This window comes from Ipomoea nil, unplaced genomic scaffold (assembly GCF_001879475.1).
Source record: "Ipomoea nil cultivar Tokyo-kokei standard unplaced genomic scaffold, Asagao_1.1 scaffold1833, whole genome shotgun sequence".
NCBI classification, from domain to species: Eukaryota; Viridiplantae; Streptophyta; class Magnoliopsida; order Solanales; family Convolvulaceae; genus Ipomoea; species Ipomoea nil.
In genome coordinates this window covers 122618-147416 of record NW_017618261.1, presented here as the reverse complement: position 1 = coordinate 147416, position 24799 = coordinate 122618, and the positions used below count along the sequence as shown (strand labels likewise).

Sequence of the window (24799 nt, the reverse complement as noted above, 5' to 3'; positions counted from 1 at the left end):
TTCTTTTGTAACAAAATGGGGCATTTGAAGAAAGATTGTCCGAAAAGAAAAGCTTGGTTTGAAAAGAAGGGGATTCAGTTCGATCCAACCCACAAGAAAAACTGATGAATTCTTGTTTATGGGAAACAGGATGAATGCACGGATAGAGGGAATAGGGACGTATAGATTGATCCTAGATACTGGATATCATTTGGATCTAGCAAATTGTCTCTATGTCCCTGACTGTGCTAGAAATCTTGTTTCAATTAGTAAGTTAGATATGTTGGGATTTTACATCAAATTTGAGAATCGTACTTTTCATTTATGTAAGGACAATAAATATTATGGTTTTGGTACTTTAATTGATTCTCTTTATCGTTTTAATCTTGATGTAAATTTTGCTGAATCCTTATTTCATGTTGAGAGTAGTATAGGAGTTAAACATAGTGCATTAACGGAAAACTCTGCTTACTTGTGGCATAAACGTTTGGGACACATACCCAAGGAAAGGTTAGTAAGGTTGGAGAAAAATGAAATCCTCCCTGCCTTGGATTTTAGTGATTGGGATGTGTGTGTGGATTGTATTAAAGGAAAACAAACCAAACACATAACCAAGAAACCTGCTACAAGAAGTAGTGAGCTGCTTGAAATAATTCACACCGACATTTGTGGACCTTTCGATGCTCCTTCTTGGAGCGGCGAAAGGTACTTCATCACCTTTACAGATGACTACTCACGATATGGCTATATATATCTACTGCATGATAAATCTCAGTCTGTGGGCACTTTAGAGGTGTTCATTAATGAGGTTGAAAGGCAGTTAGATAGAAAAGTCAAAATTGTGATGTCAGACCGGGGGGTGAATATTATGGTAGGTCTGACGAAAAAGAACAATGTCCAGGTCCTTTTGCTAAATTCCTCGAAAGCAAGGGCATTTGTGCACAGTATACAATGCCTGGAACACCACAGCAGAACGGCGTGGCTGAAAGGCGGAATCGAACCCTCATGGATATGGTTAGGAGTATGGTAAGTAATTGTACCTTACCTTCTTCATTGTGGATGTATGCGTTAAAGACCGCTACATATTTATTAAATCGGGTTCCAAGTAAAGCAGTTCATAAGACACCTTATGAACTATGGACAGGAAGGAAACCGAGTTTAAGGCATCTCCATGTATGGGGTTGTCAAGCAGAAGTAAGGTTGTATAATCCATGTGAGAATAAACTTGACCCAAGGACAGTTAGTGGTTTTTTCATTGGCTATCCAGAAAGGTCTAAAGGGTACAGGTTTTATTGTCCTAACCATAGTATGAGCATTGTAGAGACTGGGAATGCTCGATTCATTGAAAATGGTCAAAATAGTGGGAGCACAGAACTACGTAAGGTGGACATTCAAGAAATTCATGTTGAAACCTCTTCACATGAAAATTTCTTTCAAGATGTAGTTCCGGTTATCACGTTGTCATCCTCTACTGCACCGGAACAACATGAGAATGTTTTAAACCCACATGAGGGTATTGTGACCAATGAAAATGAATCAATCACAATTCAGCAAGAAATCAATGAACCACGAGAAGAAATGACATTAAGGCGCTCTACAAGGGAAAGGAGGCCTGCCATTTCTAATGACTACATGATATATTTTGCTGAACAAAAAAATGATTTGAGCATTGATAAGGATCCAGTTTCTTTCAAACAAGCCATTGAAAGTGACAGTTCTGAAAGATGGTTAGATTCCATGAAAGATGAGTCGAAATCTATGAAAGTCAACAAAGTTTGGAACCTTGTAGAATTACCTGAAAATTCAAGAAGAGTCGGGTGCAAATGGGTCTTTAAGACCAAACGCGACTCTAACGGTAATATCGAAAGGTATAAAGCTAGACTTGTTGTCAAGGGTTATACTCAGAAAAGTGGCATCGACTATAACGAGACCTTTTCCCCAGTTTCCAAGAAGGACTCGTTAAGGATTGTCTTGGCATTGGTGGCTCATTACAATTTAGAGCTTCACCAAATGGATGTTAAAACTGCCTTTCTAAATGGTGATTTAGAAGAAGAAGTATATATGGACCAACCAGAAGGGTTTTTTACCACAGGAAAGGAACACTTGGTGTGTAAATTAGAAAAGTCAATATATGGACTTAAGCAAGCTTCTCGACAGTGGTACATTAAATTTGACAGTATTATTACATCTTATGGTTTTGTAGAAAATACTGTTGATCGGTGTATCTACATGAAAGTCAGTGGGAGCAAGTTTGCTATTTTGGTCTTATATGTTGATGACATTTTACTTGCTGCAAATGATAAGGCCATGTTGCGTGATGTTAAAGTATTTCTTTCCAAGACCTTTGAAATGAAAGATATGGGTGAGGCATCCTATGTGATTGGAATAGAAATATTCCGAGATAGAACACAAGGATTATTAGGATTGTCTCAGAAAGGATACATTAACAAGATCTTGGAAAGATTTAAGATGTATAAATGCTCTCCGGGAGTGGTTCCAATGCAGAAAGGAGACAAATTAAGTTTAGCTCAATGTCCCAGAAATGAACTTGAGCAAAAGCAAATGGAAGGAATACCTTATGCAACAGTGGTTGGATGTTTGGGATATTTACAGACTTGTACTCGGCCAGACATCAGCTTTGCTGTTGGTATGTTGGGTCGATATCAAAGTAATCCCGACATAGAACACTGGAAGGCTGCGAAGAAGGTTTTAAGATATCTACAAGGCACGAAAGATTACATGCTTACATATAGGAAGTCAGATCCACTTGAAGTGATTGGCTATTCTTATTCAGACTATGTTGGGTGTGTAGATACGAGAAAATCTACATTTTGTTATTTGTTCCTATTAGCTGGAGGAGCAGTTTCTTGGAAAAGTGCGAAGCAGTCAGTCATCGCTACTTCCACTATGGAGGCAGAATTTGTGGCATGCTTTGAAGCCACAAATCATGGACTATGGCTGCGGAATTTGATCTCGGGGCTTAAAGTAGTCGACAGTATTTCTAGACCTTTGAGAATTTATTGTGACAACTCCGCAGCAGTGTTATTATCTAAGAATGACAAGTACTCTAAGGGTGCTAAGCATATGGAATTGAAATACTTGTCAGTTAAAGAAGAAGTACAGAAACAGAGAGTGTCAATTTGGCATATTAAAACTGAACTTATGGTTGCTGATCCTTTGACCAAAGGTTTAGCGCCGAAAGTCTTCTCCTGTCATGTGGAGAGTATGGGAATTTTGGATAGAGCCTTGTTATCATTGTAATTTTGGTTTTCAGTTTTATGATATATTGACTCCGTTGAATTCAATTAATGTTATATCTCTGTTTGCACCTATGGTTGTCAGTATCGAAATTAAAGTTGACCTATGATGCATGGAAGGGAACATGTTGTTCAAATAACGTGCGACCGCCATGATCTAGCTAACTTTAATTTGAGTAAAGGTTCATTGATGTTTTGGGATATTTCGCGAATTAAAGTTATCCTAATGCATCAACGATACACATGGACCAAGTGGGAGAATGTTAGAATATTTTATTCTAATGTTATTGTGGTCCATGTATTAAAGTGGTCTGGACAATTAAAATCCCGTTGTGATAGGTAATGGGAATAAAATATGTAACGGATCAAGGGGTTATTACTCCCCTCTCTTTGGCTTTCAATAAGGCTATTTAAGCCTACTTAATATTTGGTTTATGGCCATTATTGCCATAATTCCAATAATCAATATTGGAATGTAAGTTATGTAAAGAAGGCAATATAAAAGGGCATAAGCATTTTCCTATCCTATCATTGTGAAAACTAACGTGAAAGACCAGAGGGAAAAGTATTCTGAAAAACACTCTACAAACTTGCATAAAGAAGTTGTGAAGAAGAAAAGGTTGAAAGCTTCATCATTCTCTCATGGAATCAGGTTAGTACTTTAACGCTTCCGATTAAAGTATTGGTTAAATCATTCCATGCCTATTGTTATAGTTTTACACAAGCTGCATAACTATGGTTCTCTGTCCTCTTTCAAACGGGAGGTCATAGATTTGAATTCCAGTGAGGGTAGGGTAATGACTTTTTGTGCTTTAAATAGGTTAAGAAAGTATATATGGACATATACTATATTGTAACAGAGTTAGTAATACTAAAAAAATATAAATAATTATAACACTTATCATAAGTCATGTTATATTATGCTACGTTTTTGTGTAAACACTACTGAAATTTCTAAAATTTTCGACCACCTGGAAGTGATCTTAAATCAAGTTGAAAACCTTGTTCCGACCACTTTTGGTATCCGGAAAAACCCTTGTTACTATTTCCGACCACTTTTTACTTTCAACTTGATTTAAGACGATCACTTTTAGGTGGTGGTCGGAAATTCAATAATTTCCAGTAGTGAAATAATATTTTATAAATTTTACTTGTAAATAATATTTTATAAATTTCACTGTATTTTTATAATGAGGAACGGAACGGTAATGTTAATGTTGATACAGAGCTTCCGAATTCGTAATTCGTTTTTATTGGCTGGTATTCTAACGAATCATTCATTTTTACGAGCCAAAATAAACGAAAGGAAAAGAACTGACATAACTACATAAGTGCTGAGGAGGAAGGTCATACATTCTTCTCCGTATTAGTGGAATCTCTGTGGTGGTTTTTGTGGTTTTTTTTTTAGGCCAACAGGAGAGAGAAAGAATGGAGTCACAGAAAAAAAATAAAATAAAATAAAATAAAATAAAAAAGACCTTTTTACGTAGAAATGGTAATTTCAATATGCTCTGTAGATATTCATCCCATATAAATCATGTTTTTTAAGTGGTAGTGAGTGGGGTCGAGTGTGGGTCTTAAAAAATTAAATCCAATGGTGAGTTGGGTTAGATTCGAATTTTATGTACAAAACTTGTTTAGAACCCATTCAGTGACCCACTATATGTATATATATATGACAAATTATATTGTGCACCAGGACGCACAATGCATTGTGTATCCTTACCCAAAACGACGTCGTTTTGTACATTTTTGTGTGTCTGCTGTTAACTCTTTAAAAAAAATTATGTTTTGAATGTACAAAATTGTATAATAGAATACACAGAATTTTATACCTGAAAACACAGATTTTTATAATTGAATACACATAACCTTTTTTTAAAGGATAATACACATAATCTAACATAATACATAATATACATAAACTCTTAGCATAATACACATAAACACTTAACTCTTTAAAAAAAATCCATGTTTCGAATGTACATAATTATATAATAGAATGCACAGAATTTTATACCTGGAAACACAGAATTTTATACCTGGAAACATAGAATTTTATAACTGAAAATTTCATGTTTCGAATGTATAGAATTATAGGAATAAGGGTCAAATAGGCCAATGAACTACACACCAAACTGCAATTAGGCCATCGAACTCAAAAAAAAAAATGCAATTGGATCTCTGAACTACACAAATTAATGCAATTAGGTATAAAATGACTTGTTTACCTAATACTTTGCCGACGTGGAGGTTGTGGATTTTAAATAAAAAATTAATTAAAAAAAAAAAAAAAAACAGAACAACCGGAGACGATTTCGTCTCCGGCCGCCCTTCGTCTCCCTGGCCATGGAGACGAAGAGACCTTCCTCCATGGCCAGGGAGACGAAGGACGGTCGGAGACGATTTCGTCTCCGGCCGTTCTGTTTTTTTTTTTTTTAATTTAAAATTAATTTTTTTTAATTATTTTTAAAAAATTCGCAACCCACATGTCAGGTAAATAGGTCATTTTAGACCTAATTGTATGAATTTGTGTAGTTCAAAGACCTAATTGCATATTTTTTGAGTTCGATGGCCTAATTGTAATTTGGTGTGCAATTCAATTGCCTATTTGACCCTTATTCCAAAATTATATAATAGAATGCACAGAATTTTATACCTGAAATTAACAAAACGACGTCGTTTTAGGAGGCGGAGGCGCACATTGCTATGTGCGCCCTGGTGCACGTACGATATAACGATTGGTATATATATATATATAGAATAAAATAAATACTAGTATGCACTTAATTATAAAAGTTCCTAGAACTTTTAATAACTTTTTACTATTGTTACTTCTAAACTAATAAGTTTATTTAAAAAAACTTAACAATTTAGTTATTATATTTGACTATTTCTATTATTTTATGTTTTAATATTTTTTTTGAATGCTATTAACTCTATTACAATGTAGTATGTGTTCATAACTACTTTCTCAACCTACGGAAGCACAAAGAGCTAATAGCGTCTCCACTGAGGCTCTCCACAACCTCCCATGTGGGAGTTCAACTTGATGTCATTAGATCACAAGGTCCTTGGGTTATGTTTTAATATAATTAGTGAATTTCATTATTTTATTATATGTAAGTTATTTAAATATTATTTTTAATTTTTTTAATAAGATAATAAGTGGTGGATAATCGTAGTAGACACTTGCATGCACCTGATGAAGTGGGGGTGGATTTTGAAAAAGTTCACCTGATGCGAGTCGTGGGCAAGAGTGGGTGAGAAAAATATAAGATGGGTCGAGTGATAGATGTAGCTCTCTCCAATCCACACCTAATCCAATTCCTATTTTTATGTGCCTAGCATACACGCGCTATGCTTGGCGCGTCAGTACGGTGCGTGGAACGCCGAATGTGTGATTTACACGTTAGATGCCTCTCTCCTGAAACCCACAAAATTTTTTGATTTATTGAAAAAAAAAATCAAGAAAAAATCATGTTACTTATCAGTGCAATAGACCTTGTTCTAGTTTTTTCTCTATAAAAAAGCAAGAAAAAATGCCCTTAGATAAAATACAACTCCAATTCCGTCCTAAATAAATTAGTCAGCTTATTGATTTATTAAGAATATTCACATATAGTAATTGTATTCTCATATATTAATTGTGACTAAAAAATCAACACTCCTCATTGTACTAATTTACCATTGTACATCTGGAACACAGGGATCGTAAATCTCAATCGCAATCCAACGAAACATAATAGGCTGAGGCGTTATCTTCAGTCAACAATCGAACTGAAAGCGGAAACGGGGAGGATCTTGCTGTTCATTTGGTACGTACTGAAACCACCCATCTTTCAAACCTTCAATCTTTAAATCTATTAATCGCTATTGTTTGACTTGCTTATTTTTATACCCGTGTTTGTTATCGTGTCTATGGTCTATTAGTACTATCAATCAACAAAGAGAAAGAATTGCTATGGATAAAAGATTTCAAATAATTTATTTTCTTGTAAGCTAATTGATACTATTATATCTAGTACTCTGATTCTTCTTCCCAGAATTTACAAGCATGGCTTCTTCACATTCAACGGACAACTGCCTCGGATGGGCTGACAGAGATCCGTCCGGAGTTCTCTCTCCTAATAATTTTAGCTGCAGGTACACCCAACCTCTTTCATGAGTCCCCTCAAAGCCCCTTCCCTTCATTGTGGGCTTGTTTGGTAAAAAATTGGCCTATAGGCCAATTTTAGCTTATTTGACCACTATTAATTGTTTGATTTAGTTAAAATATTAATATAAATGTTTGGTTAATTAGCTTTTTGCAACTCCAAAAAGCTAAAATTAAAAAAGCTACTCCTAGCAACTTTTTCAATTAGCTTTTGAGAAAAAAAATTATACCAAACAGCTATCAGCTAACAGCTAATTTACCAAACACTTTTTTACAATCAGCTAATGTTATCAACTATTTATACTCTCTAATTAACACAATCAGCTAACAGCAAACAACTATCAGCTAACAGCCATTTTACCAAACAGGGCCTGTATCAATCCACCCACTTTGTCATTGTTGAGCATATGTGCAATCCAACTACCAGTTAGGCTTTGTAGTTGAAATGAAGCACAACCCCGGCCAAAAAATCATGAGTTTGAAGTTTTGTGATCCAACTATCAGCTTAGACTTTTAGTTGAGATGGTGCTTCAATTGTCATGCTATCTTTTGACTGATTAGTCATAATTCTTTTCTTCACTGGTTAATGTTGATAGGGTTGTTGGGAGTGATGATGTTTCACTAGATATTGCATATTGTGGCGTCTATTATGCTGATGTTATCTGGACAAGGAATATACATGGAACATCCAAGTACCCTTTAGTGCCTGGGTATGATGCCTAGGGGTGTTAGCGAATAGAGCGGCAAACTACTTGTGTTCGTGTTCGGTAAGCGTTCGTTTATGTTCGTTTGTTAAGGTAAACGAACATTAACAAACAAAATTTAGAGCTCGGTTAATAAACGAACAGAGATTGAACAGTTGAAAGCTCGTTTGCTAAGAGATCGTGAACAAGCTCGTTTGTGTTCGTTTACTAATGTTCGTGAACAAGCTCGTTTATGTTCGTTTAATAATGTTCGTGAACAACCTCGTTTGTGTTCGTTTAATATGTTCGCGAACATGTTCACAAACATATATATTATATTATATTATATTAGTTTTGTAGTTGTGTTGTTTGTTTGATTATTGTTCGTGAACGTAGATTATTTATTATTTACGAACGAATTATGATCATGAACATGTGCAAGTGTTTGTTTATTAAGTGTTCATGAACGTAAATGAATATGTTCGTGTACGTGCTTGTTAATGAACATGTTTGTGAACGTGTTTGTTAACGTTAACGAACACGTTTGCGAATGTGTTCACGAACGTTAACAAACACGTCCGCGAACATGTTCGTTAACATTAACGAACATGTTCGTGAACATGTCTGCGAACGTTAACGAACATTAACTGTGACACCCCGTAAATCCAAACTCTAATCAAGGATTAATTAGAGAAGTAATCCTAGTCTCTTTGTTAATTTATTCTTAAAAATCCTGAAATTCAATAGTCGAGGGACTAGATTTTGACTAGTCACTTAAGTCAAAGGGTTGTACCTTGTGCTTCTTCAGTTGTGCCCTTGTTCCCTTGTCTTTCCAACTTTAGTAAGGGTAGGAATGTCTTTCTACCTATGGTTTGTGGTTCAAGCTAACCTAGCAACACTCCTTCATTTCATTCACCCTACAATCTAAACACAAAAATCTCTAGATTCTCTCTAAAAAGGTGTAACTTCTTCTCCAAGCTAGGATTTGAGCACCCAAGTCTTGCAAGTTTGTCTCCCAAGATTCCTACTTTCTTCATCTTGAGCATAGGGGAGGGTAAGATCCTTGGTCTTTTGGTGTTTTTAACCTCCTTTTAGGTGTTTTTTTTTCTAAAGATAGAATCTTTGTTGTCTTTTGGTTTGTGTATGAAGTTGGTGTGGAAGAGGAGCTTTAGGAAAGGCTTTCTAAGGGTGAAAAGAAGAAGTTATTAGGCTACAAAGGTAACTCATGCTTTACAAAACCTATTTTCTTACTTATATGATGATTCTTAGCTTCTACTTGTGATTCTTGTGTTGATTTGTGAGATTTGATGCATTGTCTTGTGTAATGCATGTTTAGAGCTTGTTCTTAGGGTTCTTGAATGTCATTGCTTGGCTATTTCTTGGGTTCAAGTCATATTGTTGTTTTGTGTGAGATTTTGGGTGTTTTGGACTTGTTGTTGAAAATCCCCGAAGGGAATTGTTGGTGTACAGGTGTGTACCCGCGGGCGGAACGGCGGGCAGGGCCCTACCCGCCGCCCCACCCACGGGGTACGTGGTTCATCGTGAGCATGTACCCGCGGGCGGAACCGCGGGTGGTTGTCCACCCGTGGCCCCACCCGCGGGGAACAAGTATGGTTGTTGGCGGGGATTTGTTCTCCGTGATTCTTTTGACTCGGTATTGATGTTTTGACCTCCCGATGTTGTTTTATTGGGCTATTTGTGAGTCTTCTTGATGTTTCGTATGTCTAGAACGGTATGTTAGGAATCCATGTAGGATTTGGTGTCTTGAATCGTGCTAAGGGTCCGACTTTGTGATTCGTTGGACTATTGTGAGTCTTGAATGTTCTTTGGAACTACTTTTGGTTTACCCGCTTGATAAGCATGCTAGTTTGATGTTGAAATGCTAGTATGTGTGGTTTGTTCTTTCCTATTGGGATTGGCAACTTGTGTTGACTATCGTTTGGTGTTGGATTGTGATCTATCGTTGTTGAGTATGGTTTCATGTCTCAGTTGTGATCTCTTGATTGATTCTTATGATGTGAACGTATGTAATCGTTGTACCCTTTGATTGATACTTGATTAAGGTTATTGTGGAATCTTAGTCTTCTTGGTAATGATGATGACTTGTGTGAGTATGATTTATATGTTGGTGGTTGTTACTTGAGCTTGGCTCACATGGTGGTGGTTGTGTGAAATGAATCGTACCATCGTGTACTGATATGTTGGTGGAAATGTTGGTGGTTGTTGGTGGGGGGACGACGGTTCCCGAAGGCATAAGGTTGGACTCAAAAGTACAGGGGTTACTCGGAGGTAATGGTTGGAACTGAAATAAGGCCGGGGGTAGCCATAAGGTTGGAACAGGGCATAAGGTTGGAACTTGGAACTTGGAACTACGTTACTTGTGACATGTAGTTGTCACTGCGGCATGTAGTTGTCGTTATGTGAATGTGTAATCTTTGCTCATGAGCATGTCTCGATGTATTCTACTTTGTGATCAGTAGAATGCATCTTGAGTTGTTTTGTCTTTCATGTTTCTTGTCTTGTTGTTGTTGTAAGGATGGTGATTCCTTTTCCTTTTGAGAGTGTTAATAAGTCTTTGAAGTTGACTTCTCTCTATGGCTTTTGAAATGATATATATTGTATTCCGTTTCAAAATGGTTTTGACTTATACTTATCTATATATGCTATTTAACGCGTATTGATGGTTTACAAGCAATGTTCGCTAACCGGGTGTTATCCCCATGTTTTTCCCTTGTTCCACAGGTTGTGAGTAGATGCCCGAGAGCGCTAGACTTGAATCGATAGATAGCTTAGTTACCTTGTCTAGACGTTATGTTTTGATGCCCTGTGAGCCTTTTGAGCGGCCTGTGTGCCTTGACTCTTTATGACTTGTTGAATTGATTAGGTTTCCCGCCTGTGCACCTATATATGAGATAGGTGTGACATAACATACCCTGGTTTTATATAGCTTCCGTTGTTTTATGTCTTGATGATTAGATGTTTGCATGTGCATTTAAGTTTTACAAATGTGGTAAAAATCGGGAGTGTTACAATAACGAACGCTTAACAAACGAACATGAACAGGATTTTCAAAAACCTTAACAAACGAACACGAACACGAACACTCCAAATTTCTTAACAAACAAACACGAACAACCTTCGTTCGTTTATGTTCGGTTCGTTAACAGCCCTAATGATGCCTTTATCATAAATTAATGACAATTTGATGCTCTTTTTTTTTTTTTATCTTCCTCTTCTTTTGAATTTATATTTATTTGGTTTCTCTACTTCCCAGACATGAGATTGTAGGAATTGTGAAAGAGGTTGGTTCTGGGGTTCAGCGGTTTAAAGTTGGCGACCCTGTGGGAGTTGGAACTTATGTTAACTCTTGCAGGGAGTGTGAGTATTGTAACGAAGGATTAGAAGTTCGGTGTTCAAAGGGATCTGTTTTTAGTTTTGATGGCATCGATGTAGATGGTACAATCACCAAGGGAGGATACTCTAGTTACATTGTTGTTCATGAAAGGTGAATTCTTTTCCACAGAGCTAGAATTGAGAAAGTCGTGATAGTGTACTTGATATGCTGGATATCGACAAAAGCTAGCGAGGCAACAAGAGATTTGTTCCTTAGAATAAGAAGAAAGTGAGCGTGCGGCAAGCCCCTTTTTTGGAACTCAATAACATAAGTGTATTTCGCAACATCACAAAAAAAAAAAAAAAAAAGACTTTTTGGTCCACTAGTCCTTAAACGCCTGCAACTTAGCATAGAAAACCCATGCAATGAGGTCAGGCCTGTTTTGCGCTTCATCGACATGCTGCAGAAGGCTCCTGATTTCTGGCCAATTAGGATTACATGTAATTGTTAAGAAGAGATCAGGTTTGTACAAGACACATTGCATCCGACTCCGCATATCCCTAGGGCCTCCAATGAACGAAGACGGCAAAATAACTCTGCGACCAACATCAATTCCAAAAACAACACCAACACCAACATTGTCCACAAGGCCCTGATAGTTATCAGCCCGGCAAAATTGTTGTTTCTGCCTGAAGTAATCCAGTCGCTGTGTCTCAACTTTAATTTAATCTAAATTTCAACAATAAATTGTTGGAATAGCTGCCCGCTATGGAGCAATATAGATCTGTCTCCTTAGCGTATTTGAAATTTATAAGCGTAGTATTCTCTGCAGGACACACTCTGCCACTTACACCCTTCACGAAAGACCGCATCCTCTGCCCTAATCAATTCATCGGCAGTCGTTAGGTCAGCAGCAACAATAGAGACCGAGTTTGTATAGCCAACGGGTTGCACATGAGATGACCGTCTAATTTTCTGAATACCCTCATGCAATCCCACATCACCAAGGGGAAACAATAGCAGATATTGTAAAGGATCATAACAGCCATAATAGTATTGAATATTTTGACTGCGGCCACAACGGGCATATACGCGAATACGCCTATTTTCACGAATGCCATCAAACTCTTCAATCCAGACAGCTGCGACCTGCGAAGTTGTTGGGGTATTATAAACTCTCTGATCAAGTGAAGGTGAGGAGTTCAAACAAATACTGAACTCATCAGAATGGACCACATCCTTTAGGCTCCTAAAAAAACGTGCATACGGATTGCAATCCAAGAGTGCGACCAAATTCTTGACAGTGATTTCATTTAGGCGTGAACACGACCTCAGTGTTTTTTCAATTTCATGATCCGTATCAAAAAAATACAATTGAAGATTACGCGGAGGGCAACCATCAGGCAACACGTCATCAATAAAATGATACATCTGACCCTGATCTTTAAAAGTATAAACGCCCTTATTACGCTTGCACAAGTTCGGGCCAGTCTTATGTATGACAAGAGACGTGAACGCAAATGTATTATTGTATGTCCTAACAGATGCCCTGAAATTCCTGGCCTCATCATCATTTGCAGTATACATCTGCCTTAATAAGTTTGGCATCTCATTTGACACAAGGCCAACTTCACCTTTGCAACAGCAGAACTGAGGTTGTTCATAAGGCATACGAATTGCACCACAATAGCTATAATCAGGTACACGCAGCAAAGTCATAGATTCAGCTGCATCGCAGTCCCAGTGGATAAAGAAGTCCAACAAACAGAAAACGAAATCCTAGTCGTACAAAAAGGAATGTATAAAGGAGCGTAATCAAATAAATGAATAAATGTCCGTGGTTGAAATTGTTAGAAATATGTGCATTTATAAGCAAAGAATATAATTAAATGGATTTGTGTGAGTCAACATTCACAAAAAGAAAAAACATTCCAGTAACAACAAGGCATTCCAGATCGCGAACACAAGAAACATAACAAAAGAAGCAAAATAAAAAAAAATAAAAAAAAAATAAAAAAAAAAAGGTCAGTTGTAGCACCATAAAAGAATCAAACAATAACCAGCTAATTTCCCAAAAAAAAAAGAATATGATTGTGCACCTGTGTTATGTTCATTACACACAGAAGTTGATGCTTGGCCATTTGATAGCCCGGCAACAACATCCGGTGGTGGAATAGTATTACGTTCATCAGCAATCAGCCGTTGCCATGCAGTTGCAGTTCGCGTTCTCTTCCGTTCGCGCGCCTCCTCGGCAGTAAAACGCTTTTGACCTTTTGCTTGCGTCTGCATTGTTCAATAAAACTGCAAACACAACCATTTTTTAGCACAACAAAAAGCACAGGAAAACATGAGCATCTAACAACAACAGTTATAACTAAACAAGGGAACATCCAAAAAGGGAACAACATTTCAGTAAATCAGTAAATAAATTGGCCTATTTCTTTTGATTTGTTTGGAAAAAAAAAAACAATACAAATGTAATGTTTTTGTGTATAAAAAATTGTCTAAAAGACACGCATTCCACAACAGCTTATCAAGGTACGCCCAACACTAATGATACGATGAATCTCTGCAGGGCCGACAATTGCAGCCAGCAACGCGCAATGATACCTTTGGTTCTGGGTCAGTTAACGACCGAGACCTTGAACGGACAACGCGTTCATAACAAGTTTCAAAGTCCATATAGTCGTTGTCGCCTTTAGGGGCCTTCAGCATACAACGACACCATCCAAAATGAACCTCTTTATTCACCGACTATATGTTTGATGCCATATGTTTGCGGCGCATATACGCAAGTACACGGTTAATTGATGCCATATATTTGCGGCGCAATTTAGAACCATGCCTAACCGGTAAACAACGCGGCTAAGACAACATAACATAATAATAATAATAATAATAATAATAATAATAATAATAATAATAATAATAATAATAATAATACAAAAAACAGGAAATATATAATACGGAGTGTATATATATATATATATATATATATATATATATATATAATATAATATACTGTAATATATTAGAAAATATAAACCATTTGATGCCGTCTGCATTTCTGCCGCAAAAAACACGAAGCATAAACCGAGGGCGGAAAACAATTCCAGATCAGCAATCTATCCGGTAGAGGACAAAGCGTTAAAGTCAAAAATCGATCGACGCGCAGTCAAAATATAGATAGAAGTTGAAAAGCAACGACAACAAAAGAGAACATAATAACGACAGAAAATACGGCAGTATCAATTCAAATGTATATACCGTAAACGATACCGCACACGATATATATCAGCAAGACGATTGTTTGACGGTGACAAAATGCACGCCCAGGTGCAACTCAGACCAAATGACGAAGACCCAAAGAAAGAACCCAAACAGAAACGCCGGTGAAAATAGAACTCAATCCCACCTAATAAAACAACATAAATAGAAACTACGGTCAAAATATAACTCAATTCCAGCTAATAAAACAACAGAAATACTAATTTAGATTAGATCAGGCACAAGGGGAAAAAATAGCCGATAAAAGACACATCGAACACAGAAGCTGTTTGCGAAACGGCGGCCTGCGTCAGAGCTATCCCACAACAGTCAACACATAAAGAAATAACACATTTATCGTGAGGAATGTCGTTACAACGAAGAGAAGCTGTATTCCAGCAAACACAAAAAGAAACAACAACAGAAACTGTATTCCAACGAACACATAAAGAAACAAAAGATTTCTGGGGAGGATTTTGGGCAAACGGCAAACAACCCGCAGATTACAGACGACGACCTTAAAGCAAAATGAGCTCAGTTGTACATCTCTCCTCATGTCTCGTAAATGATAAATGATAAATGATAAATGGCGAAGCCAGCGCACATCAAACGCAATGATAGTACAACGCGCGACGTGCGTGCGGGGTAAAAGTCGAAAATGGGAAAAAAAGTCTAAACAATAGTCATACATTTCAGAACATTCATTGTTCCTTTCGGCGAACGGGTGGTCAAGAACAGCAGTAGTTCACTTCTACCCCAACCACACGTAGGCAAAACGACACCATTCACAAGGGCATAATAGAGAATTCAAACCGAACAAGCAACGTGGGTGACGAAAGCAAATGTCATCAACAGGCCAACGCCTGCCGGAAACCGATTCATGCGCCGATTCATCGGTAAGGGCAAAAGCGCCAGAGGTTGGGCAACAGTAAGGGCAAAACCGTGATAGTTTTTTGTCGAATACCACAGGGAAAGCACAGAGTACAAGGAAAACCGCCTGAAAATATCATGGGCAAAAATCATTGAGCCTTTATGCGTATTTATAGATTAGTGGAATCTCTGTAGTGGTTTTTGTGGTTTTTTTTACGCCAACAGGAGAGAGAAAGAATGGAGACACAGAAAAAGAAAAAAAGAATTGACCTTTTTACGTAGAAATGGTAATTTCAATATACTCTGTGGATATTCGTCACGCATGAATCATGTTTTTTGAGTGATAGTGAGTGGTGGGTCGAGTGTGGGTCTTAAAAAATTAAACCCATGGTGAGTTAGGTTAGATTTGAATTTTATGTACAAAACTTGCTTAGAACCCATCCAGCAACCCATTATGAATATATATAGAATAAAATCCTTTATATAATAAAGCTATATGGTTTGGAAAATAACTAATGTTACAATTAATGCCACAACATCCTTTATTATAAAAAAAAAAAAAAAAAAAAAAAGCACAACATTTAAAAAATGAATTAATTTCACTTTTGGTCCCACGACTTTTGATGTTCTATCACTTTTGGTGCACAACTTTAAATTTTTTTAATTTTGGTGCCTAACTTTGTTATTTTTATCAGTTTTGGTCCTTTTGGCGAATTTGACAGCGAAATGTTGCTGGATTTTATATTGTTAGACGTAAAATCATCATCCCAAGGCAACATCTTCAATATCTAAACAAAATCATCCTGTAAAATCATATCTATATGTGTTTGATGATGAGAATAATGTGGAAGACGGGCAGAAACCAGACAGATCTATGGGATTTATATTTTCGACCATTGGCAAACTCTTTTTTTCCTCTTAATATGGTTTTTCTTTTGTTTAAATATTGAAGATCTTTCCATGAGATGACGATTTTGCCCCTAAAATATAAAATCCAGATATATTTTACCGTCAATTTGGCTGGAAGGACCAAAACTGATAAAAATAACAAAGTTAGGCACCAAAATTAAAAAAATTTAAAATTGTGCACTAAAAGTGTTAGAACATCAAAAGTCGTGGGACCAAAAGTGAAATTAATTCTTTAAAAAATAATATAGCTATATATTATATAAAAAATATACTTTTAAAAAATAAAATAGCTATATATTATATAATCATATAAAAAATGAGTTCAATTAGAGTTTAAATTTACACATACAAAATTTGAAATTTGCTTTCCAAATGTAATTATCTTAGTTATTATTCGTATTATGAAAATTATAATATAGATGAAGAGAAAATTTCAATTTTGGTCATCTAACTATAGGGGCTTTGTTAATTTTAGCACTTGACTTTCAAAAGTATCAATTTAGTACCTTGACTATGCAATTTTTATCAATTTTGGTCATTCTGGTCAAATTGCCTGCCAAATTTCGTCGAAAAATTTTAACAGTTAAAAGATTAATTCGTCGGAAAAGATGAATTCACCGGAAAAAATACCCTCATTATTTTAACTGTTAAAATTTTCTGGCGAAATTTGACCGGCAATTTGACCAGAGTGACCAAAATTGATAAAAATTGCATAGTCAAGGTACTAAATTGACACTTTTGAAAGTCAGGTGCTGAAATTAACAAAGCCCCTATAGTCATATGACCAAAATTGAAATTTTCTCTATAGATGAAATACGATTAAGAAAAAATTAATGTAATTATGTAACTTCTCTCTATAAGTTTATTTGAATATGCACATAATTAGAGATTATATTAACCATACAAAATTATAATTTTAATATTAATTTTAATTTTAATTGTAATTTTGTATTCTATAAAAATAATAAATACTTGACCAATGGAAGCTCAAAAATATTATTATATTAAATAATTTAAAATATTTTAATTTTTCTATTTTTTATTTATATTTATAATAACATAATTTTTTTCCCGTGCATCGCGCGGGTGAATTACTAGTAAGTACTAGTATGTAATTAATTATAAAAGTTTCTAGAACTTTTAATACGGAGTAACTTTTTACTATTGTTATTTCTAAACTAATAAGTTTATTTAAAAAAACTTAACAATTTAGTTATTATATTATATTTGAATATTTCTATTATTTTATGTTTTAATATAATTAGTGAATTTTATTATATGTAAGTTTTTCTTTTGTATGCTACATAGAGCCAATAACGCCCCCACTGAGACTCGAACTCATAACCTTTCATATAGGAGTCCAATCCGGGTGTCATTAGACCACAAGATATTAGCTATTATATGTAAGTTATTTAAATATTATTTTAAAATTTTTTTAATAAGATAATAAGTGGTGGATAATCGGAGTAGACACCTGCATGCACCTGAAGAAGTGGGAGTGGATTTTGAAAAAGTTCACCCGATGCGAGTCGTGGGCGAGAGCGGATGGAGAAAATATAATATGGGTCGGGTGATGAATGTAGTCCTCTCCAATCTACACCTAATCCAATCCCTATTTTTATGTGCCTAGCATACACGTGCCATGCTTAGCGCGGCAGTACGGTGCTGGAAGGCGTGATTTGCACACGTTTGATGCCTCTCTCTGAAACCCACAAAAAATTTTGATTTATTGAAAATAAAAAATCAAGAAAAAATCATGTTCCTTATCAGTGCAATAGACTAGTTTTTTCTCTATAAAAAAAAAAAAAAGAAAAAAGAAAAAATGCCCTTAGATAAAATACAACTCCAATTCCGTCCAAAATAAATTAAAGTCAACTTATTGATTTATTAAGAATATTCTCATATAGTAATTGTATTCTCATATAGTAATTGTGACTAAAAAATCAACACTCCTCATTGTACTAATTTACCACTGTACATCTGGAACACAGGGATCGTAAATCTCAATCGCAATCCAACGAAACATAATAGGCTGAGGCGTTATCTTCAGTCAACATTCGAACTGAAAGCGGAAACGGGGAGGATCTTGCTGTTCATTTGGTACTGAAACCACCCATCTTTCAAAGCTTCAATCTTTAAATCTATTAATCGCTATTGTTTGACTTGCTTATTTTTATACCCGTGTTTGCTATCGTGTCTATGGTCTATTAGTACTATCAATCAACAAAGATAAAGAATGGCTATGGAATTAGATGGAAAAAAGATTTCAAATAATTTATTTTCTTGTAAGATTATTGATACTATTATATCTAGTACTGTGATTCTTCTTCCCAGAATTTACAAGCATGGCTTCTTCACATTCAACGGACAACTGCCTCGGATGGGCTGCCAGAGATCCGTCCGGAGTTCTCTCTCCTTATAATTTTAGCCGCAGGTACACCACAACCTCTTTCATGAGTCCCTTCAAAGCCCCTTCCCTTCATTTTATCAATCCACCCACTTTGTGAGCATATATAATATATAAACGCAATCCAACTATCAACTAGGCTTTTAGTTGAAATGGAGCACATATTTAATTTGGTATCAAAGTCAAACACATGCCAAAGGGTTTGAATTTCTGCATCACACAATAAAAAAAGAGACTATGGTCTACGTGAGGGGCGTGTTGAGCATATAAACATAAATGTGTAATCCAACTATCAGTTAGGATTTTAGTTGAAATGGAGCACATGCTTCAGTCTGGTATCAAAGTCAACCCTATCCCAAAGGTCATGGATTTGAATTTTTGCGCCACCCAATAAAAAAAGAGACTATCACTCACATGTTGCCCACATGAGGGGTATTGAGCATATAAACATGTGTAATTCAACTATCAGCTTAGGCTTTTAGTTGAGATGAAGCACATGCTAAAATTGTCATGCTATTTTTTGACTGACTAGTCATAATTCTTTTCTGGACTGGTTAATGTTGATAGGGTTGTTGGGAGTGATGATGTTTCACTAGATATTGCATATTGTGGCGTCTGTTATGCTGATGTTATCTGGACAAGGAATATACATGGAACATCCAAGTACCCTTTAGTGCCTGGGTATGATGCCTTTATCATAAATTAATGACAATTTGATGCTCATTTTTTTTAATCTTCCTCTTCTTTTGATTTTATATTTATTTGGTTTTTCTGTTTCCCAGACATGAGATTGTAGGAATTGTGAAAGAAGTTGGTTCTGGGGTTCAGCGGTTTAAAGTTGGCGACCCTGTGGGAGTTGGAACTTATGTTAACTCTTGCAGGGAGTGTGAGTATTGTAATGAAGGATTAGAAGTTCAGTGTTCAAAGGGATCTGTTTTTACTTTTGATGGCATCGATGTAGATGGTACAGTCACCAAGGGAGGATACTCTAGTTACATTGTTGTTCATGAAAGGTGAATTCTTTTCCACAGAGCTAGAATTGAGAAAGTCGTGATAGTGTACTTGAATGCTGGCTATATTTTGTACAGGTATTGCTACAAAATTCCAGAAAATTACCCTCTTGCCTCAGCAGCGCCATTGTTGTGTGCTGGAATTACTGTGTACACACCGATGATGCGACATAACATGAATCAGCCTGGTAAGTCTTTGGGTGTGATTGGACTAGGTGGTCTTGGTCACTTGGCGGTGAAGTTTGGCAAAGCTTTTGGATTGAAAGTAACGGTTTTCAGCACCAGTATATCAAAGAAAGAAGAAGCTCTGAATCTTCTTGGTGCAGACAATTTTGTGATCTCGTCTGATGAAAAACAGATGATGGTAAGACGCTATACGCCTGGAGGATTGTGTGTTTGTGTTGATATATATCTTGCTGAAATGCAACAAAATGAACACGTTGACCTTTCTTCTTATAGGCACTATCTAAATCATTTGACTTCCTGATTAACACGGCATCTGGAGATATCCCATTTGATCTATACTTGTCACTGTTGAAGACCGCTGGTACTCTTGCTTTGGTGGGGTTCCCTAGCGAAGTGAAATTTAGCCCCGGAAGCCTAAACTTGGGTATAAATTATCTAAATGCTCCTCCGCTTAGCTCATTTCACCTTATGCAGCAGCTTGTTATGATTGTGAGTCTAATATTTTGCAGGTATGAAATGCATTGCTGGGAGCATTACTGGCGGAACAAAGCTCACACAAGAATTGCTGGAATTTTGTGCTTCCCGGAAAATTTACCCAGAAATTGACATTATTCCTATTCAGTATGTGAATGAAGCTCTTGAAAGATTAATAAAGAAGGATGTGAAATATCGGTTCGTGATTGACATTGGGGGCTCCCTCAAATAGGGTGGATGTTCATCTTTTTTGTTTTTCCACAACTCCTCAGTTGATGTATGTTTGGGGGTAGTTGCAAAGAAATATGATGGCCCTCCAACGATGCTGATTCTTTGAATTGAAAGTTCCATCTTGTCAAAATTTGTTGAAACATGACAGCCATTAGTTCCATGCTATGAACATTATATTATGGTACTAAATATTCAGTTTATATACTTAGCAACAAATATCAAAATAAATTGTGGTGTTACATTCGGGTTTCAATTTGAGTTTCTACACTGAAAGGCCATGACTTAGAAACGATGACGTCTGTTATTGTCACAATAAGTTTTTCTTTTTTATCAGATTAGCTAGCTATTTGAGTTGATTTAACTCGAAGTCACTATAACAAATAATTTTTTTTGGAGAAAATATCATTTTTAGTCCCTAGACTATAATACATATATCAGTTTTAGTTTTTAGACTATTAAATTTTTAAATTAGGTGTATGATTATTCAATTTGTATCACATTTGATCTTTGACTATTAATATTTTCAAATTATGTGCTTGAGTATTTAATCTGTATCACATTTAGTCCTGTTAAATTTTCCAGCCAACTTTTCAGCCAAGTCACATGTGGTCGGCTAATTTATTTAATTTTTATTTTAAAAATTATTTTAAATAAAAACACTTTAAAATTAAAAAATTAAAAAAAATTAAAAAACGCAGAGAATCGTTGGTTTCACCGACGAACTACGTGGGAAATATGAGTTGAGCCCTCTCCTCGTTTCGCCCGCTGGCCTATTGGGATAGCAGCCTTCGGGCTTTGCCTGCCTTCAGCTCGGCCGGGGAAAGCGATGGTCGGCCTACTATGTGCACCTGTAGGGATTAGTGTGTGAGACCACGATCGGTAGTTCGTTCTGCGTCGCCAGCGGCCTCAACTCAAAGACGCAGGTTGCTCTCTCTGGTTGAGGCTGCTAGGCCTCTATTAGAAAGCGTTGCTTGTTCTTTCGAACAGCTCTTTCGCCGGAATCGATGTTATTGATCAAACCCCTGACCTTTCCACTAAGCTCGTTGACCCAAGACTAAGCGCTTTGAGACGACCTAAGAGAATGAGTGGCGCAACCCCTTCTCCTAAAAAATGTCCAGGGTTTGGGACAGCTTGCGCAATGTCTGGCTTCACTTGCATTGGCCTATCTCTATCCAATGTGAGAGACCAATTGCCTTAGTTATAAGCACTGTTGCAAAAATCGGTCTAGGCGCCCCCAGACCATGGCGATTTCCCTCCTAGGCGCCCGCCTAGGCGACCGGCCGCCTAGGCGTCCGCCTAGCGCCTAACTCGGCCACCTAACGTCTAACTTAGCCGAGTTAACTCGTCCATTTCGGTCGAGTTAACCCGAGCAGCTCGGCCTGACTAATTTTTTATCACTATATATATATATATATATATATATATATATATATATATATATATATATATATATATATATATATATATATATATAATATGACATATATACATCCGTAGACTAGTTTGATACTTTGAATCTTTGGATGATTGAAATATTTGAGTATTTCATATTTGAGTATTTTTAATTTTTAATATTGTTTTGATGTTATGACTTATGAATTATCATTATTTCATTTATTTGGATGTGTTATTTAATTGAATGTTGGAAACAGCATCATTAAAATTGTCAAACTGCAAGTCTACCACTATTTTTTTGGCGCCCGCCTAGATTCCGCCTAGGCCGCTAAGGCGCTAGGCGCTGCTTGGGCGCCCGACTAGCGCCTAGCGCCTACTGCAACCTTGCAGGAAGGCGTTCTCGAGACATAGCTTTCTAAGTTGAATCCAAAATCCCAGCTATTACCTGGTGCGGCTGTAACACCCTTAAATTTTAAAACTTTTAATGCTTATGAAATAAAGGCAATTCTATCATTAAATCCCAAACAGAGAATAACTAAACATAATCATTGGGGTGCTATGCCACATCTGAGCTGGAGGACTCAGATGCACAGGCTAAACTATTCAAACAACAGAAATCCTCAAATCAATGTCTAGTACATCATCATGGCACGCAGGCCGATAAAAGAACTAAACTAGCTAAGTCCACGGGTCCGACTAGCGCGCTCCGGAGCTACTCATCTGTGCCTGAAAGCCAAATATATCTGTTCAGCGAATAATGCTGGTAACCCACTCCAACGCGTTAAGTACAATATAGGTAGATATATATAAGGAAAATCATTTTGAAGCCGGAATACATATATACTTATGAAACTCTAATTTAAAACCGAGGATAGACTCAATCAAGCAAAGGTAGGCACATTCAATTTAATCACACACATAAAGATTCTAGCATGCACCCTAAGGTCACAAGACTATTCCATATCAATCATATCAGTATTCAATCACTATTCTAATCACAATAAATCACGTTCACACATTTGGTGGTGCCGCAGGACCCTTCACGTGCCCATACACGAAATGCCAATGCATATAGCTCTGGCATGACCCCGAAGCACCCTGCCTGTACCGCAGCACAAGGAGATTGATAGCAACCAATCGATGAACCGCAGCTCATTAAATCATAACGTTTGATCGCAACCAAACGGTGGACCGCAGCCCGATGATTATGTATATCTGATCGCAACCAGATTATGGGCCGCAGCCATATATATATATATATATATATATATATATATATATATATATATATATATAATAGCCGATGGTTCTCAACCCATCCAACTGCCTGTATAGCCAATTGATCGCAACCAATTGGGGTATCATGCACAATTAACACATAAGCCAAGCACATGCAACCCACATTGCCACATAACGAGGGGGGATCATTGGGGAACACTTATTAAAATAACCTATGCGTGGCCAACCACATTAAACTACTCGAGACACGCCTAAGGAGCCATGCACCTTCCTCCTAGGCCAATGGGATACCAATTCGACTAGCATGCAATACACACGACTCTTTTATCCTAAGAATGGTACACGATACATCAAACTAGACTCATATACGACAAACGGGGGTACAACGGGACACGGGGAAACATCAAACGGGGAAAAGCACCACCATTCGCACCGGAATACCAACGGGTGCCCGGCGGGTGGAGTGCCACCCGCCAACGCCGAGTCACGAGGCAGCGGGTGCCCGGCGGGCAGTCGCCTGCCCGCCGGCTGCCCGCTGCTAAGAGTGCGTTGGGCAACAGGTAGGTGGTGGGTACCCCTGCCCCCACCTACCCCCACTGATTCCTATGTAATAAAATTGGTCCCGGGATCCCTCGTGGAACGCGGAACCATGTCCAGACACATTTAAACATAAACGACGACACCACGTAATCAAGTAATGGATTAAAACCAAGAACCACACCAAATACATTTTAACATGACTCCTAAACATGCCAAGACTCAACACCCGAACATGAAAAATCCCACCCAAACATACCAAGAATAACACAATACGAAATCCACGTTTTAACCCTAGGGCTCTAGTCATAATTAAAACACAAGATTGTTTATATAATTTATCTTAGAATCAATAACATCAAGATTATCACATAAGCATCAAGATTAACACATAAACATCAGAATCATCTCATAAACATTAAGATTATCTCATAAACACCATATCAATTTCAGGCAAGCTTTATCAAGACGCAAGCACAGAATCACATATCAAAGGAGCCAATGAAGAAGATTATAGCAAGGAAAATAGGTTTTGTTGAGATATGGGTTACCTCTTAGCCTTAATTAGAATCCTTGGCTACTAAGGTTCTTTCTCTAAGATCTCCTCTTCGTGATTTCTCCTACGTTTGGTGATAGGGAATTCTTGGGAAAACTTGTGTGGTGGAATTTCTAGGTGCCTCCTAGGTCATTATATATATTTAATAGTCCTAACTAAGGTCTGAAAGGTAAGGATTCACTTATTCTACTCCTTATAGGACTAAGGTTTTGGTTTAGGGATAAAGGTCCATGATCCATGGTGGACCCCTTCTTAATTAATTAAGGGATTTTAACCTCTTTTAATGGCAAGCAATTAAATAATTAGTCT

General features: G+C 36.9%; 3 protein-coding genes across 5 annotated transcripts; 2 read left to right on the top strand and 1 right to left on the bottom strand.

Moving 5' to 3' along the window:
- The first annotated feature begins 6919 nt into the window (after positions 1–6919).
- LOC109192736 (probable cinnamyl alcohol dehydrogenase 1) lies at positions 6920–11599 on the top strand. The gene is made up of 4 exons (XM_019343439.1): positions 6920–7054; positions 7283–7382; positions 7989–8102; positions 11350–11599. Exons 2-4 carry the CDS (start codon positions 7294–7296, stop codon positions 11582–11584), a joined length of 438 nt encoding a protein of 145 aa, XP_019198984.1. The 5' UTR covers positions 6920–7054; positions 7283–7293; the 3' UTR covers positions 11585–11599.
- A 192-nt stretch (positions 11600–11791) lies between these two features.
- LOC109192706 lies at positions 11792–13698 on the bottom strand. The gene is made up of 3 exons (XM_019343410.1): positions 13531–13698; positions 12261–13188; positions 11792–12126 (listed from the first exon to the last, which is right to left on the bottom strand). The coding sequence occupies exons 1-3, from the start codon at positions 13696–13698 to the stop codon at positions 11792–11794; spliced, it is 1431 nt and encodes a 476-aa protein (XP_019198955.1).
- Positions 13699–18411: 4713 nt separating this feature from the next.
- On the top strand, positions 18412–21119 carry LOC109192734 (probable cinnamyl alcohol dehydrogenase 1). Of its 3 annotated transcripts, XM_019343435.1 has the most exons (8): positions 18412–18555; positions 18790–18889; positions 19430–19543; positions 19645–19875; positions 19951–20236; positions 20332–20482; positions 20568–20800; positions 20957–21119. In XM_019343435.1, the coding sequence occupies exons 2-7, from the start codon at positions 18801–18803 to the stop codon at positions 20762–20764; spliced, it is 1068 nt and encodes a 355-aa protein (XP_019198980.1). In that variant the 5' UTR covers positions 18412–18555; positions 18790–18800; the 3' UTR covers positions 20765–20800; positions 20957–21119. The 3 variants fall into 3 exon arrangements, with proteins under 3 accessions (XP_019198980.1, XP_019198978.1, XP_019198979.1); XM_019343433.1 differs by having other exon boundaries at positions 20568–21013; XM_019343434.1 differs by having other exon boundaries at positions 18769–18889; positions 20568–21013.
- Positions 21120–24799: the final 3680 nt, after the last annotated feature.